The 18376-nt window shown below is 39.8% G+C and overlaps 1 protein-coding gene across 1 annotated transcript in view; it reads left to right on the top strand.

The window, feature by feature from the left end:
• The window catches only part of otog (otogelin), a 100823-nt gene that overhangs the window by 20450 nt on the left and 61997 nt on the right, over window positions 1-18376 (top strand). Inside the window, exons 12-20 of the mRNA XM_053676444.1 lie at window positions 1327-1472; window positions 5870-6002; window positions 6107-6284; window positions 8341-8465; window positions 12529-12741; window positions 12841-13006; window positions 15154-15228; window positions 15327-15370; window positions 15717-15882. Of these exons, the coding sequence (XP_053532419.1) occupies window positions 1327-1472; window positions 5870-6002; window positions 6107-6284; window positions 8341-8465; window positions 12529-12741; window positions 12841-13006; window positions 15154-15228; window positions 15327-15370; window positions 15717-15882 (1246 nt within the window). The remainder of the gene's footprint in view (window positions 1-1326; window positions 1473-5869; window positions 6003-6106; window positions 6285-8340; window positions 8466-12528; window positions 12742-12840; window positions 13007-15153; window positions 15229-15326; window positions 15371-15716; window positions 15883-18376) is intronic.

Raw genomic sequence — 18376 nt, 5'->3', positions numbered from 1 at the left:
GACCCATTGACATCACCAACTGTTGTGTTCTTCGTTTGTGATTCTTTTCCTGGATTGTAGCACAGCTTATTTCAGTTGTTTTTTGTTTTGAGGTGTTTCTCCCTTCAGTAGGTAAAATACATGCTCAACTGGGTTAAAGTCTTGTGATGGCCAGTCTAAAACCTTCCACATGAGCAGATACTTTCATTTTCCACATTTTGGCCTTTCCATCACTTTGGTAGAGGTGAATCTTGGTTCCAGAACTTTTGTGGCTCAAATCTGTATTCGCTGTGTGGGTTGTTGGTGACTGACTGCTGTTCTTTGGTTTTTCTTCACAACTCTCACAATATTTTTGTCATCAACTGCTGTTGTTTTCCTTGGCTGACCTGTTTCATATCTGGTTATTAGTACACCAGTGTTTTCTTTCTTTCTCATGAAATTCAAAATTGTTGTATTGGCTATGCTCAATGCTTGTGCAATTGCTCTGATTTTGCCAATATTCCCTCTTTTCTCAGCTCCAAAATGGCTTGAAGTTCTGACCTTAAACCCAAATGTCTTAAGTGTATGGCAAAAAAAAAAAAAAAAAGGATTGGTCTTGCTATTCCAATACTTTCAGAAGGGACTGTAACCAATAGCATGTATTTTAATACCTCGTTATCTGTTGCACATGCACCAGCATTTGAATACTGAAATCACTTTCTGGGTATTTGTTATGCTCTATGCTCACATGAAATCAGGACGAAAGTATGAAAAAGAAAAGGCAATATTTTTATGCAGAGAGAAGCACTTTCGTAGTATTGAAGGTTAGAGGTATGTATTGGGCCTAAAAAAAAGGTCTTGGGAGCAAGTCGCCAAAAAAGCCAGTAAAACTGACATAAAACATTTTCAGTGCATTTCATATTTTGTTTAATATTCTGTAAATATGTAAACACACTATCAGCAGGATTTTTCTACTCTACTAGTGGTGAATTGAATATCTGCTCATTACCTCTTATAGATATCTGAATAGTAAAATAGGCACCTCTGTAATATCCACATCCTCTATAGCATGCTGAAGTGTGAGGAGTAGTGTGGAGTATATGCTGTGATGGGGAGTGCAGTATATATGCTGTTCTTTCAGTTACTTTCATTGTACAACACATAGGTGTAAATATGTAGCATTACCTATTCATCAAAGAACAAATTTTAGCTAGATTATAAATATTTTGAATAAGGTATTATTGGGAACAGGTTAGCTGGAAGATGTTTTTATTATGTGAATAACTCTAACTGTAACTCTAGACCTGCAGTTCTAATATAAACGAAAATAATGTGGCTGATAAACATGTTGTGTGTTATATGTTGCAGGGGAATGCTCGGTTACAGGAGACATGTATTTTCAATCTTTTGATGGCCGTGTTTACACCTTCCCCGCTACATGCCAGTATGTTTTAGCCAGAAGCCGAAGCCCAGGCGGGTTCATTGTGACAATCCAGAATACTCCATGTGGACCTGTAAGTGCCTTGACGCTGTCATATCAGAATTTATAAAATGCTTGTTGATTGCACGCTAATGAATTTTTTAAAAATATATAAATTTAGATAAATCATTTCAGTTAGTTGTCAGACTACATAAAAATTTATAGAAATACTGTGAACTCAGAAATTCTGTGAAATTGTTTCACAGAAACTGAAGGTTATGTTTGTAAATATAGTTCTACACCTGAGTGGAGGACCGCCAGAATGGTGTACTTCAGAACTAGTCCAGTATGGCCATTTGCTCATTTCCTTGCCAAGTAGCACTGGCACAGCTAATGTCAGCTAATATCTGTAACTATGACCTTAGATGGGTAGCCTATAAAAGGGGAGCTCTATCCTGCTCTTCCACTGACCAATCTCATCCACCCAGGGTGACCTAGGTGGCCAGGCACAGGCTGGTTTTCTTTCTTACTACTGGTGGCAATGCATTTGAAAGTCGTCACAAAGGTTTTTATGATTGGCATCACTCAAGGGCTGATATTGTACTGTGGATAAGAATTGCTATTTTACTCTACTGAGTGGGAGGATCACTCAAACTCACCACAGGGCACATGGACTATGATGAATCAGACAGTGTTGTCACATACATGTTTAAGGAAAAACCCAGGAAGAGAAGCTTCCAGTCAATTGTGCAGTAAATCCAAGACGTCAATCAAAGTTAGGGATGAAAATATATGGGGTTTAGATAAAAGATAAGGCCCCAGTGTTTGCCAGCATAATTAGAAAGTCTGTTGAATGTACTGCAGTTTCAAACAACAGTGATGAGTAAGCAAATAGCTATAGATTTGTACCAATGCATTCTGGACCACAGCCTTTTATTCTGCCTTGTCTGGAGTTGTCTACTCTGTGATTGGTGTTCCCAGGGGTGTAACCTGGCCTGGGCATTCAGGGCTGTAGCCCTGAAGATTTTTTTTAACCTAAGATTTTCTTTAACCCCGAATAATTTTCCACTTGGATCAGTTTGTTACTATGTAACTGAACATCAGTAAAAGAAAACGGCAGTGTTGTAATTTTGTAACTTCAGTGAACAGAGGAACAACCAATCAGACAGGGTTTGAAGGAAAATATGTGGACATACTCGTGTCCTACAGGCTGACAGGTCTCAATTCTGCCAAACGCTAGCACCCAGTCAGTAAGTGTGAGGGAAAAGGGGTTGAGAATGAAACATTAACATCCTCTCCTGCTGAGCCAGGAAAACAGAGTGTGTAAATGTCTGTATGAGTTCCAAGTTACATGAACATATGAGCAGAGCATAAGGACAGCTAATGTACTGTAACTGTAGCCAGGTAAACCGATATAATGATAGCTTAGTTGTGCCTCCCCATGGCTAGCAACAAACTAACCTAGTCTTGTGTTATATAGCCAATAAGTTTTATATCTTATTCGTCTGGTAGTCTTACAAACAGCAATAACACCCGAGGCAAGATTTATGATAAATCCAATTTTTTGTCCAATTTTCACAGTTTTACAGCAATTGGCTCTCAAATGCAAGGAAAAAAAATGTATGGAAACAGTTTATTTAGAAGTACATTTTAAAATGTTTTTTGATGGAGGAAAATCTGGTCTCTGCCCTGATGATTAATAGTCCAGTTTACGCCTCTGGGTGTTTCAAATGAACGTATCCACCCCATATGGATTTTCCAATGCCCAGGTATAGTTTTGCTGTGAGATAGAGTATCTGCTATCTAATTTCATTAATTTAGTAGGTATGCAGCTCACAAATACAGAAGTAATGAGTAATTTTAGAACTTAGAAGCATCACAGCCATACTTCTGTTAATCCACAGTGTGTCTCAGCTGCTGGCAGGAGAAAAAGCAACACCACACTTTGATTTTAATCTGTGCTGGCAACACCAGCATTCAGTTATCAGTTATGAGTGGATGGGTTTACATTTTCAGTTATTTTTTTGTTTGTTTGTTTTGAGAGATTCAGTAAATGTCGGTTTATTAGTAACACTCGTACACCTGCACATTCATGCAATTATCAAATCAGCCAATCATGTGGCAGCCGCGCACTGCAAAAAATCATGCAGATACTGGTCAAGAGCTTCTCTTATTTGCTGATCAGACCTGGTTTACACAGTATGCCTGCATTAAGACATATTAGTGCAGATGTGTTAGGACACACAGATGCACACTAGCTTGCTTCCCACCAGAGAGCTAACTATGCATCAAGCATATCTGCAGCCCTACACACTGATCTGAATCAGTACTCTCAGAATAGCATGAAGCAATTTCTTTTTCACAAGCACAGTAGTAGGAATTGGGCAGCCCCTATTTAAAGGACTTCCCACACACATGTTGACTTGTTGAACAGGCTTGCATCTGCAGTGCCCAGTCAAAGAATAGATCATGTGTACATTCCATGACACAGTTAATCATGACAAAAAGTCAAATATTACACAGTGTCTGAAAAGTCAAGACAAGTCTGATGGATAAAAACTCTTCCTTAACCATGTGGTTCTTAATTTTACACTCCTGTAGCATCTACCTGATGGTAGGAGTTTAAACAGGCTGTGTTGGGTGTGGGTTCTGTCCAAGATGATACTGTGGGCTCTTCTGGTGACTCTAGTGTCATAAATATCCTTCAGTGATGGGTAGCTACTCCTGAGATGGTCCGAGCAGTTGTAACTACTTGCTGAAGAGCCTTGCAGCACTGAGCAGGGCTAGTTAACAAACCAGACTGTCATGCTGCTGGTGAGAATGTTCTCTGTGGTACCCCTGTAAAAGTGGCTAAGAATTTTGGCTGGCATGCCAATTTTCTTCAGCCTTATCAGGATGTACAGACACTGGTGGCACTTCCTTTTTAGATGTGTTGTGTTGTGGGACCAGGCAAGATCTTCACTGATGTGAACACCAAGGATTTTAAAGGTTTTCACCCTCTCTACCTCAGTCTCATCTATGTGCAGTGGTGTGTGCTGTTCCCTCCTCTTTCATGGGTCGACAGTCATCTCCTTGGTTTTGGTGGCATTTAGGGAGAGGTGGCATTATGCCAGAACAACAACATCAGCCACCACCCTCCTGTACATCACTCCCAGTGACTATTCCAATGACTGTGGTATCATCTGCAAATGTGATAATGCTGGTATTGTTCTGGGAGGCAACACAGTTATATTTGAAGAGAGTGTAGAGTCATTGTAGTCTTTGCAGGTTCCAAGGATTTGATTCCAGAGTTCTATCCATTACACAATGAAACCAATGTGAGTTAAAACTACATATGTGATTTTGCATTCATTATTTATTTACTTATTTATTTTTGTATTATTATATTTATTGTTTCTTTACAGGTAAAAATGGCATTAACATTGGATGAAAGTGTAGAATTATTAGTATCACTGACACTCATATGCGCATGAACACACTATCTGATTGTGCAGATTTAACCGTAAGAATAACAATCACATAAATAGTAAAAATCAAATGATTACAATGCTATACTGGGCAACTTTGAATGCACTTCCTCTACTCCTCAACAAGATGAGGATGGAAGGAAGGAAGATAAGCATGACTTCGCTATTGGTACTTGCCAAAGAAACAAGCAAATGGGAAAATTCCACTACATTACATTTACATTACATTTATTCACTTAGCAGACGCTTTTATCCAAAGCGACTTACAAATGAGAAAGATACAAGCAAAAATGAGAAAGATACAAGCAAAGCACTAGATGTGAAGGAAACCATCGTGGTAGTCTGGTACAAAAGGAAGTAAAATACATATTTACTAGATTAGAAAAATAGCTCTATTGAGCTGCCTGCTGGATTTCTTTTGCTCCTTCACAGCTCTTTGGTGAAGATGAAACAGAGTTTGAAATGGTGTGTGCTTCAACATTTGATAGAACATCAAAAGGCTCAAAAGCTTTTTTTTCTTAATGTGGCCAACTCCTAAAGCTCAGAGCTGATGACAACTAAACTCAATGTGTATGGAGCACCTTGGTATACTAGACCCCTGTCTGGAATCTTTCAATCAGCTTATCTCTGACAGCTGCGAATGATTTTCAAAGACCTTGGAGTGGAGGGAAAGAGAGAGAAACAGAGAAAGAAGCATTTCAGTAAAGTGCTTGCCGAGAGATCTGTTTTTGGACAGACTGCACCTTTAGTAGTGTCTGTAGCCTCATGAATGAAGCAATTCAGCCTCAGAGTGGGTCATGTCCATGTGAACAGCATACACATGAATTCAAATTTCCTCACAATCTCTGATCTGTCATGAATAAAAGCCCAGTTTCTGAACTACATAATTATCTGAAATTAATGCTTTAGTTACACTATGTTGCTCTTCCTGTTTAGCTGTTCATCACTGGTACTTACAATATGTGTGTGTGTGTGTGTGTGTGTGTGTGTGTGTGTGTGTGTGTGTGTGTGTGCTGTACTATAGAATCTGGATGGGGCTTGTATTCAGTCAGTGAACCTGGTCCTGAATGAGGACCCACGTACTGAGGTCACGCTCAGCCATAGTGGGGAGGTGTACATGGCAAGCCAGATCCGTATCTCTCTACCATATTCAGATGGTAACACATTGTTGTTCGTGCTACAGACAAAGAGAAGTAGATTGAATATCATGCTACTGTACTTATGTTAAACTTAAATGCATGCATTTTTTCTTTTTACATAGAGATGTTTCAGATCCAGGAGGTGTCATCCATGTTTGTCCAGGTAAAGACAGTGCAGGGTTTACGGCTACAGTACAACTGGAAAGAGTTCCGGCTGTATTTACAGCTTGCGGAATTGTGGAGGGACGACACAGTAGGGTTATGTGGTACCTTCAATGGTAACATACAGGATGACTTTCTGTGAGTATCTTCTGTTTCATCCTATTTTAGAAAAATACATGTTCTATGTATCTTCTTATGTAAATCACTTCTTATGTAAATCCCAAAGTTGATCTTTTTGTGTGAATATAGCACTATTAAGGAAAATTGCCTAACATTCCTATCTGAAGACTACAATGGTACAGATTCAGTCTGATTTAATTTAGGCTGTTTGTACACTTGATTTGAAACTTTTGTCATCCTGCTCCTATGGCAAATGTCATTGTACAGTGGTGCTTGAAAGTTTGTGAATTTTCTTTATTTCTGCATAAAACATAATCAGAAGTCCTAAAACTAGAGAAAGAGAACCAAATTTAACAAATGAGACAATATAAGTATAATAATTTTATGTCATTTATTTATTAAGGAAACTGATCCAACATTACATATCTCGCAGTGGCAAAAGCGTGTGAACCTCTAGGATTAGCAGTTAATTTGAAGGTGAAATTAGAGTCAGGTGATTTCAATCAATGGGATGACAGCCAGGTGTGAGTGAGCACCCTGTTTTACTTAAAGAACAGGAATCTGCAGTCTGATCTTTACAACACATGTTTGTAGAAGTGTATCATGGCATGAACAAAGGAGATTTCCTAGGACCTCAAAAGAGTTGTTTACATTTACATTTATTCACTTAGCAGATGCTTTTATCCAAAGCAACTAACAAATGAGAAAAATACAAGCAAAGCGATATATCAAGCAGAGAACAATACAAGTAGTGCAACCATACAAGATCCATTAATTGAGTTCCAGAAGAAGGAAAGTGCACAGAGTAGAGGTGGAAAGTGCAAATATATATAATGTTTTTGTTTGTTTGTTTTTGTTTTTTTATGAGTTGGTTAGGTGTTCACGGAAGAGGTGGGATTTTAGCTGTTTTTTGAAGATGGTGAGAGATTCTGCGGTCCGGATTGAGATTGGAAGTTCATTCCACCACTGAGGTACAGTTAGTGTGAAGGTTTTGGAAAGGGACCTTGCACCACACTGAGTGGGAACTACTAAGCATCGGTCGCTAATCGATCGCAGATTCCTTGAGGGAACGTAGGCCTTCAGAGGAGAGTTGAGGTAGGATGGTGCTGTTCCTGACAAGGTTTTGTAGGTGAGCATCAAGGCCTTGAATTTGATGCGGGCAGCTACAGGAAGCCAGTGGAGGGAGATGAAGAGGGGTGTGACATGGGTTCTCTTGGGCTGGTTGAAGACGAGGCGTGCTGCAGCATTCTGAATCATCTGAAGGGGTTTGATGGAGCTGGCTGGGAGGCCTGAAAGCAGTGAGTTGCAGTAGTCCAGTTTAGAGATAACAAGAGCCTGGACTAGTATCTGTGTAGCCTGTTCGGTGAGGTAGGGTCGGATTTTCTTGATGTTGTACAGGATGAACCTACAGGACCTTGCAGTTGTTGATGCTCATCAGGCTGGAAAAGGTTACAAAACCATCTCTAAAGAGTTTGGACTCCACCAATCCACAGTCATACAGATTGTGTACAAATGGAGGAAAGTCAAGTAGAAATTATGTGGAAGGACCCAAAGCAAGCAGTTCTTGTGAGAAAACCCACAAACATCCCATAGTTGAAGCTGTTCTGTACTGAGAAATGGGCTAAACTTCCTCCAAGCTGATGTGCAGGACTGATCAATAGTTACTGGAAATGTTTAGTTGCAGTTATTACTGCACAAGGGGGTCACACCACATACTGAAAACAAAGTTTCACATAGTTTTGCCACTCACAGATATGTAATATTGGATCATTCTCCATTCTCCTCAATAAGTAAATGACCAGGTATAAAATCTTTGTCTCATTTGTTTAATTAGGTTCTCTTTATCTACTTTTAGGATTTGTGTGAAAATCTGATGTTTGAGGTCATATTTATGCAGAAATATTGAAAATTTTAAAGGGTTCACAAACTTTCAAGCACCACTGTATTAAACAAATGTGTTAATAGTGAACTACAATACTATTAATTATGGACTCTTCTATCTAGCTATGTCTTGTGTTTATATTTTGTTTGTCTATATTTTGATTTGTCTATTGTATGAATGCATACATTTTAGTGCACCCTCAGGCATGATAGAGAGCTCTCCAAACTTGTTTGGGAATGCTTGGCGCTTGTCATCAGCATGCATGCCACGGCCCAGTTTGCCTCAGTTGGATCCGTGTGATACTCATCAGCAAGCCGGTAATACACACACACACACACACACACACACACACACACACACACACACACACACACACATATTTAGAGAAATGATAATCTGGGTGTACATGAAATTACTTGATTTAGGTGGTGGGCCTCGCAATCTGTTTCAAATTGATCGATCCCTGGCTTAGGATTGAGTCAAAACTGGCTCATGCTTCATTTATACTGCCAATTTAGTTTAGATAGCTTGCTATGCAAAGTCATTCAACGTAATTTTGTTACATTTACGTTTGGTATATATTTAATTTTATTCATTTTATTCATACACAGTACATACGTAAACCAGACGTTCCCTTCCAAAGTGAACTCAACTTTGCGTGAGCTCCATACTGTGGGAACGACAATACCCACTCCGTCATACTGAGGGTATGATCTGTACAAAAAGATCTGAGCTCGGGATGGAATGTATATTCAGGCTGTAATATCGAATGAATGTGTGTGGTGTAGATCACCCCTCTGCAGCCCACACATCCTGTAGGGGGACCCTTTTGGACAACACCTTCGAGGAGGCGACCCCCCCTAGTGGAATGAGCCCTTATGCCCAGAGGCATAGCGAGACCGCGCGCCTCATAAGCGATAGAGATTGCTTCCACTATCCAATTAGAGATGCACTGCTTCAACACAGCATCACCTCTACTGTTGCCGCCAAAGCAGACCAGCAGATGCTCCGACTTACGTCACTGGCTGGAGTTATGGACCTAAGTACAGAGATCCCTTACTGGACACAGCAGGTGCATTCTCTCTTGTTCTGTTGTGAGGAATGGAGGAGGGCAGAAAGCCTGCAACACCACTGGCTGGGCAGCAGATGTAAGCACTTTCGGAATATAATCCAGCCTAGGATACAGGAAGGCCTTGGCTAACCCAGGGGCAAAGTCAAGGCAGATAGGGGCAACAGAGAGAGCTTGTAGATCTTCTACTCACTTGATAGTCAGGGACAGCACCTTTAGAGTCAGAAGCTTCTACGAGGCTGACTGTAAGGGCTCAAATGGGGTCCCTGACAGACCTTCCAGGACCACAGAATGGTCTCAGGAAGGTATGCGTGGCCTGCAGATGGACCTCAGCCGCTTGACACCACACATAAACCACAAAGTTAGAGGATATTGCCCCACAGAGGCTCCATCATTGGGGCCGTGGCTGACCAAAATGGCAGCCACGTAGACCCTGATTGTAAAAGGAGCCATCCCTGCTGAGAAACAACCTGGTAAGAACTTCAGGACTGTAGCTATTGTGTAGTTCACTGGGTCTAGCTGACGTTCCTCACACCACAAGACAAAACGTTGCCACTTGAGTGCATACAATTTTCTTGTGGATCGTGCTATAGGGTTCAACATGGTCTCTACAACCTCAGTTGTGAGACCAGAATCTATGTGTTGGTGCCCCTCAGGGGCCAGACCCACAGTTTCCATAGTTCCAGCCGAGGGTAATAAATCAGCCTTCTTGCTTCAGACGGTAGTTCCCTGTAGATGTGAATCTCCCAAGGAGTTCCATTCCAGCAGGGATATTATCTCTGAGAACCATATTCTAGCCGGCCAATAAGGTGTTACTAGCAGCAGACGTAGACAGTCTTGGCGAACTCTCACTAGATCACAGGAAAAATGTACAAATGTGACCTGGGCCACATGTGCACCATGGCGTCCAGGCCCAATGGTGTGGGAGGACTGAGTGCGAACCACAGCGGGCTGTGTGTTGTCTACTCAGACGCAAACACATCCACTTCCGCTTGGCCGAACCTCCATCATGTGGACTCCACCACTTGTGGAGGGAGCCTCCAATCCCTGGGCCTCAGCCTCTACCCCAACAGGATGTTTGCCTCCATATTCCAGTTGCCCAGAATGTACATTGCACTCACTGACAAAAACTTTCTCTCTGCCCAGAGAAGAATTAGTTGCACCTGCCTGAACAGGGGGCGCAAACATAATCCTCCTTGGTGGTCAATATATGAGACCACCGCTGTGTTCTGTCACAACTAACACATGGGGACCTCTCAATTGAGGAAGAAAGCATTTCAGGGCTAGAAATATGGCCCGCATATGCTACTCAAGATGAGCACCGCTCCAGAGACCATGAGCTGAACAGCCATCTAATACCGCGCACCATTGCGTGAGGGAGGTGTCTGTCATTACTATGTTGTGATAAGGAGATGCCCCTAGAGTGTGACCTGAGGCTAGAAACCGGGGACACCTCCAAATTCTCAGAGAATGTAGGCATCGCCACATGACACTGATTATTCTCAGAGGTTTCGTCCTCGGGAAAAAAACCCCAACTTAACTGGACTGGAGCCCCAACCCCAAGCGTTAGCTGGATGTTTATCATCCGGGGCCAAGCCCAGATTCTTCTCCATCGAAAAAAAACCTTAAAATGTACTTAGACGGTTTCCACGCATTTTTTTCTTGCATGTGAGGGCTTAAAAAATTTGAAAATTGAACAAAAAGTTGAATTTATCATAAAACTTGCCTCAGGTGTTATCATTGTTTGCGGCACTACTAGACTGATAAAATATTTTTAAAAAATTGGCGAAGGGGATACACAACTAAGCTATCATTGTATGGGTTTAGCTGTTACAGTGCCATGCAGAGTACATTAGATGTCCTTATGCTCTGCTCATATCAACTTGGAACTCATATATAGTGTCCTCCACTAATATTGGCACCCTTGGTAAATATGAACAAAGAAGAGTGTGAAAAATTGTCTTTATTGTTTAATCTTTTGATGTTTTGTTTAAAAAAAAAAAAATACTCTGCTCTCATGGATATCAAACAATTGCAATCAAAACACAGGTTTATCCAAATAAATAATATTTGTTAAATATATGTGTGCCACAATCAGGGTTAGGAGGGTTACATTAAAAATGTAAAAATTCCATTACAGTTACAAATTATTAATTGATTTTGCTATTTTCTTATAGACACTTCCCATTTCGTGAAGCTCAACAACCTTTTGCCGCACATCACAGCTATATCCCTTGGTTTTAACCAATGTTATGAATGATTAAGGGGATTTGGCCTGTGTGTTACCTCATTTATTCCCCTGTGAAACAGGAGATCATGGTTGAACAATTTCCTGTTCCTAGTCACCCAGGTGTACTAAAAAAAGTAAAATATCAAAGGGTATATACTTCAAATATATTTTTCTCATATGAATTCATAGGGATGATAATAATTGTGGCACACATATTTAACAAATATATTTTTTTTAATAAACCTGTGTTATGTTTGCAATTGTTTGATCTCCATGAGAGTAGAATATTGTTGTGATTTTTCTGAACAAAAGATCAAAAGCTTAAACAATAAAGACAATTTTTCACAGCCTTCTTTGCACATATTTACCAAGGATGCCAATATTAGTGGAGGGTCGCTGTAGACATTTACACAACTTATTTTCCTGCTCAGCATGAGAGGATGTTAATGTTTAAGTTTCAACCCCTTTACTGTTAAAAAAAAAAAAAAAAAAAAAAAAAAAGTGTATATCCACTTTTCCCTCACACTAATTGGCTGTTATCTAACATTTGGCAGAATTGAGACCTGCCAGCCAATAAGACACTAGTGTTTCCACATACTTTCCTGTAAACCCTGCCTGACTGGTCTTGCCTCCATTCACTGAAAATAAAATACAACATTCTGTTCACTGAAGATACAAAAGTACAACACTGCTGTCTTCTTTTACTGACGTGCAGTTACGTAGTAATAAACTGCTCCAAGAAAAAATCTTCAGGGCTACAGCCCTGAATTCCCGGTGCAGGTTACGCCCCTGCGTGACTCGACAAGTAAGCTGATTGGCCTTCTTTCTCTTGACAAAGAGCTCTGATTGGAATTTTTGTTCATAGATGTTCTGTAACTTTTTTTTGCAAATCTTTATTGCCAACATTTTTAACATGTTAACACAAATTTTTTAATGTGAATACAAAAAAAACAACAATGTATTCGGGGGCCAGGGATTGATGAAATGAACATTTTTGAGGCTTGGCCCACAGCCAAATTGCGGTCAGTTACATATCATTAAGCTGTATATGTGCCTGCATGCTTGTACTGCCTGAATTCAGCGTCCTTTGCTGTGGAGAAGTGTGACGTATTGATGCAGGAGGTATTTGCTGTGTGTCATGAGCATGTGAGTCCCATGGCCTTCCAGCTGCAGTGCCATGCAGATGTGTGCAGGTGTGGAACACAGTGTCTCTGTGCTGCTCTTGCCCATTACACACGTGCCTGCAGGAAGCACAGTATCATCATTGAGTTCCGTTCACACGTGCCTGAATGTGGTGAGTGAATACCTTCATGTAACTCCTAATCAGCACCACCAACATTTTTTAAGTCATTTATCTTTCAATCCCATGCTGAGACCTGTATATGTTGTGCAGCTGTGACTTGTCCGCCAACAATGGAATATGGCGTTTGTGTTTCATCTTGTGAACGGCACTGCCTCTCTCTGTCACTCACACAGTTTTGTGGAGATGAGTGTGAGGAGGGTTGTGTGTGTCCTCAAGGAACATACTACAGCACGCACACACAGACCTGTGTTAAAAGGTACAGTGACCAGTATTATGACACATAGCTTAACAGAAAGCCTGATGTATTATTCTCATCTGTTTGTCAAGGTGACTTTGCACTCCTCCTATACTACAGTGCTCACACTGAAAACATGACTACCATGTACAGTCAGACAATTCCAGTTTAACCCCTAGAATCTGAAGTGTTTATAAATACTTGTGTGTTTGTATACTGAAAAGTAGGACTTGGGAGACAGTTTCATTTTGGTGTCATTTAGCTTTTTTCACCTTTTATTTTGAAACGTGTGCTTTTCAGCAAAATATAATTCACTCAAATAAGGCAACACAAAACAAGTTCATGGCATGACTTTGTGGGGCTTCTGAGCATTCCACAGGCTCAATCCTTCTGTAAATCCAGCCACCTACTAAGAGAAAAACAATCATACTGTATTTTAGGCTACAGCCTGACTCCTCTCTTCATCTACAGCTGATTCTGGACTACACCTCTGCTGTCACATGTACTTTCTCTCAACTAGCAAATACTAACTGCCCTTATGCAATATAAAGGGGGCCAAAGGCAGTTTAAAAAAGAAAATATGCTGCTGGCACTTATCAGATTTGTAAGCTTTCGATGCTTGGGCTTGGTTCAAACCCATAAATCAAAAATGAAGGGGGGGACTCGAAAAAAAATAACTGTAATTGTAACTATGACAGAACTTCATAAAGTTGCATGTTCAACCTGATACATAAATATTAGTATAAAAATAATGATATATAATGTGTGTGTGTGATTCATTATATACAGTGGGATACAAAGAGTCTACACACACCTGGTAAAATTGCATGTTCGTTGTGATGTAAAAAAAAAAAAAAAAAGTCATATCAGAAGTGTGCTGTGATACAGAAACCAACAAAATTCAAGTGGAAAACAAATAGAAAGATTTTAGGGAAATAAATAGTGAAAGAAAAACTTACAATAACATGGTTGCAAAAGTTTACACACCCCTTAAATAATATTTTGTTAAAGTACTTTTTGCTTGGAATCTCCATTGTGGCCCGGATTCGATTACTGGGCAGGGAACAATAGCTACTGGGTGTTGCACTCAGTGCCCATCCCAAGCCCAGATGAAATGGGAGGGTTTTGTCAGGAAGGGCATCCAGTGTAAAACCTGTGCCAAATCAAATATGCGGACTAATGATCCTCTGTGGCGTCCTTAATGGGTGCAGCTGGAGGTGAGAGTTGAAGATCTCCCGGACAGGGGCCTCTGCCAAATGCTCCCAGCAAACCCTCACTAAACGCTTGTGCTTACCAGGTCTGTCCGGTCTCTTCCCCCACCATCTGACCCAGTGGGTTCGGTGACTACTGCCACGACAGGCACTGACAGCCTTATTAGCCACAGCTTCATTCAGCTTCCTCAGCAATGGAGGTCTGGAACATCACTATTTCCAGTTGAATGTGTCCAGCCTCCCTCAAAATGCAGGCGAAGCTCTGTGGGAGGTGAGAGTTGAAGATCTCCTGAACAGGGGCCTCTGACAAATGCTCCCAGCAAACCCTCAGTAAACGCTTGTGCTTACCAGGTCCGTCCAGTATCTTCCCCCACCATCTGACCCAACTACCACCAGATGGTGATCAGTTAGCAGCTCAGCTCCTCTCTTCAATTGGGTGTCCAGAATATACTGTTGCAAGACCAATGATACTACCACATAGTCGATCATTGAACTGTGGCCTAAGGTGCTCTGATACCAAATATATTTATAAACATTATGTTCGAATATGGTATTTGTTATAAATAACCCTTGATTAGCACAGAAATCCAATAATAGGCACCAGTCTGGTTCAGATTGGGTGGGCCGTCCTTCCGAATCACTCCCCTGCAGGTTTCACTCTCATTACTCACAGATATGTACAATTGGAACTCAATAAATAAATGACCAAGTATAATATTTTTGTCTCAATTGTTTAATTGGGATCTCTTTATCTACTTTTAGGACTTGACGATGTTTTAGGTCATATTTATGCAGAAATGTAGACATTTGTAGACATTTGTATACTCTTCACAAACTTTCAAGAACGACTGTACCTGACTGTATATCTAATCTTAATTCATTTATCACTAATGATACTAGACTATATATTACTTGTGTACTGAAATCGTTAATGTAAGGCACATATGTATTGTGTAGGAGTGAATGCCCATGCTCCTTCCTGGGAGCTGATTACTCTCCTGGAGATGTGATTCTGACATCATCAGATATACAGTAAGTTCCTGGCATACAATTGTCAGTGATTGCATCTGGCTAATGGTGGTTTGCCAGTGTATAACTAAATTGACTTTTTATCCTGATTATCCATGTAGAATTTGTCAAGATGGCAAAATTGTCTCACAAAGCATCAATACAGGTCAGTGTCATTATTTATGGCTTCAAATCTGAGCCTCAAAGTTCAGATGACACATTTTCTCTGTATGTGTGTATGTGTGTGTGTGTGTGTGTGTGTGTGTTCGCGCATGTGCTTGTTTGTGTAGCTTGAGGGAATTTTTATATAAAGATATATAAAATATCAATTCTTTGAAAGGATATTTGGAAGAACTAAAGAATTAGGATATTAATGAAAAGATACCTATATGTGTTTAATCTATTTGAATGCTAGATTTGATTCATTTCCCTAATTGAATGAACTGTATGATTATCTTAGTACTTCATTTCTGGATCTACCATCAGTGTGTATATGTGTACTTTCTCTTCAGATACACTGTGTCCTCCAGGGCAAGTTTATGAGGACTGTGGGAATATGGTGGAAGGACTGTCATCTAGTAAAGGTTTGGCTTGTGTTCACACCTGTGAGTCATACCTGCTTAACCTGACCTGCTCCAGCCATGAGCCCTGTGTGCCCGGCTGCATCTGTCCACCAGGGTAAGTATCCTCTTAAGTATTCCTTATCCTGTCCATCTCTGCTCTATTTCGTCATCCTTTTTGTCTCCTGTATAGTATTATTTGTTCAGCTCAGTAAGTTATTTTGATCAGGGTCTGCGTCACCAAATAAGGATTTTCGGGATTTACATCATCAGTCTGGCAAATAGAAACTTTCAACCATTTGAAATCAGATAATAATTAAATTAAAATTCGAGTGGAGTGATTAATTAGTTGTATTAATTACATTAATACACTTTCAAATGTAAAGTGTATTAATTACATTAATACACTTTCAAATGTAAAGGTGATTTATGTGATTAAATTACAAAAACAAAAAAATTATACACAATTATCAACTTACACCTAATTTAACAGCCAAGATATCAAAACCATTTCCCATTTTACACTATGTCCCACATATAATTGCTCTGATTTCCAGTACATTTTTAAGATGTGTAATGCATTTTTTTTATCTGAACAGCTTTGTAAAATAGCAGGGATGTGTGTCATTTGTTATTTACAAACTCTAATAACAAATAGAGGTTTCATTTTTTACAGTTCCACCATGGACTAAGGGGCAGAAAGGAAAATGTTATTCTGGTTGTGTGGCTACCCACAAATTACAACATTCAGCTATACTTGTAGCTTTGTTTTTGTTTAAGTTTTATAGATTTTATAGACTAGGTATTGGGAGAATACCAGAGCCGAACAAGTACAAGTCTCTAGGACTGTATTGTAGCTATGGAACATCATTCTACCAAAAGATGTTTGGGTGATGGTGATGGAGAGTAATGGGATGAGAGTGGTCTCTTCCAGAATGACAATGCCTCCATCCACAGGGCACAAGGGGGAACAGAATGGTTTGATGAGTATGAAAATTTTGTAAATACTATTGCTAGTCTTCACAGTAACCAGATCTCAACCCACCTGAACACCTATCAGAAATTTTGGACTAGCGTGTCAGCACTGTTCACCATGAAAACACCAATTGAGGGAATATATATCTTGGAAGACTTGGGTTCAGTCCCTCCAATACATTTTCAGAGACTTGTAAAATATATGCCATGAAATCCATGCCATGGTCAAAGTCACTGAGATCACATTTTCCCCATTCTGATCTTTGATGTGAATGTTAACCAAAGCTCCTTAGCTATATCTGCATTATTTTATGCTGCAGCCACATGATTGGCTGGTTGGATGATTGCATAAATGAGCAGGTTCCTAATAAAGTGGCAGGCGTGTGTATATGAACTAAAACTAAATTAAAATAAAAAAATACTGATTGAGAATAAATGTATTTCTGAATCAACAGTTGTTTTTTTTTTTTAAAGAAGTTTTTACTTAAAATTAAGTTTTCCTAAAGAAGAAGGATAAGTAGCCAATAAGACAATGGATAAAGTTCCCTCATGAAGCTGCTGGTCTGAAAAATGCCATGAGTGTGCAATGCTTATGGCTGATAATTTGAAATAAGTGGAAACATTGTGTAAATTTAGTATTCCATCAAGGATGCTTGTGATGTAACACCTTCCAGACAAAGCATACTTGTGACACCTTCCAAACACAACTTTCAAAAATAATGGAACAGATCAAAGAATTTAAATGAGAAAATGAGTCCCCCTGACATTCTTCTACAAATTTCCAATTTAAGTTTATATTCGAGCTCGAAATGATTGTTGATGTGAAATCTCTCAGCTTACTTGTTTATCAATTAAAAAGTAGCACTGGTTATGATGGAGGCAGCATTCATTGGTATAATGACAAAAATAATACAAGCTGCCTTACTGTTTTAGAAAGAGAGCATTTGTTCCCTTACTTTGCTGGGAAGGTTTTTATACTGACGGTTAAATGAGTTCATTTCAACACTTTCTTCTCATACTGTGCATCAGATTCCCAGCCAAGAGTGCCTGACCCCTGCTTTGCCAGCAGATTTTTGTCACTTGATATGTTTAATGACGATGTCTAGACCAGCACAATGAGGTTAAGTGCCACAACATGTGCTTAACAACTGAAAGCCATCCTGAGCTGTGATAAGAAGGCTGCAAATCTATTTACAATTGATTCACTATTTTAACCATTTTAAATTTTCCGATAAATTGGTTTATTTAGCTATGTTGCTTACACAAAGAATGCTGAAACAGTCAAAAGAAGCAAAAACTCTAGAAGTGCTGAATCCAATTGTAAAAGAACATTTTATAAAAGACAGAAATGCCGCTGAATATTCATCACTTATGTGGAGAAAGAATATGCACACGGGAGGCAGGGAAGTGTGGAAAGACTGTGATATTTAAGATGGCTCTTATGTGTGGGAGTAGATTCATCTACTTTTGACTTTTTGACCTTTCATTGGAAACTTACCCCAGTGACTCTATGGGAATGGAATCTTTAGGCGGAGTTCTGTCATGGGTGTTCTTGCACGTTGGCTGCTTGGCGTCTGGACTCATTTTGAGCAAAAATATCAGAATGGCCCTTTATAACAAAAACAGAACTCATGAGA

This window comes from Ictalurus punctatus, chromosome 27 (genome assembly GCF_001660625.3).
Source record: "Ictalurus punctatus breed USDA103 chromosome 27, Coco_2.0, whole genome shotgun sequence".
NCBI lineage: Eukaryota > Metazoa > Chordata > Actinopteri > Siluriformes > Ictaluridae > Ictalurus > Ictalurus punctatus.
Note: the sequence above shows the minus strand (reverse complement) of the source record. Positions and strands in the feature narration are given on the sequence as shown.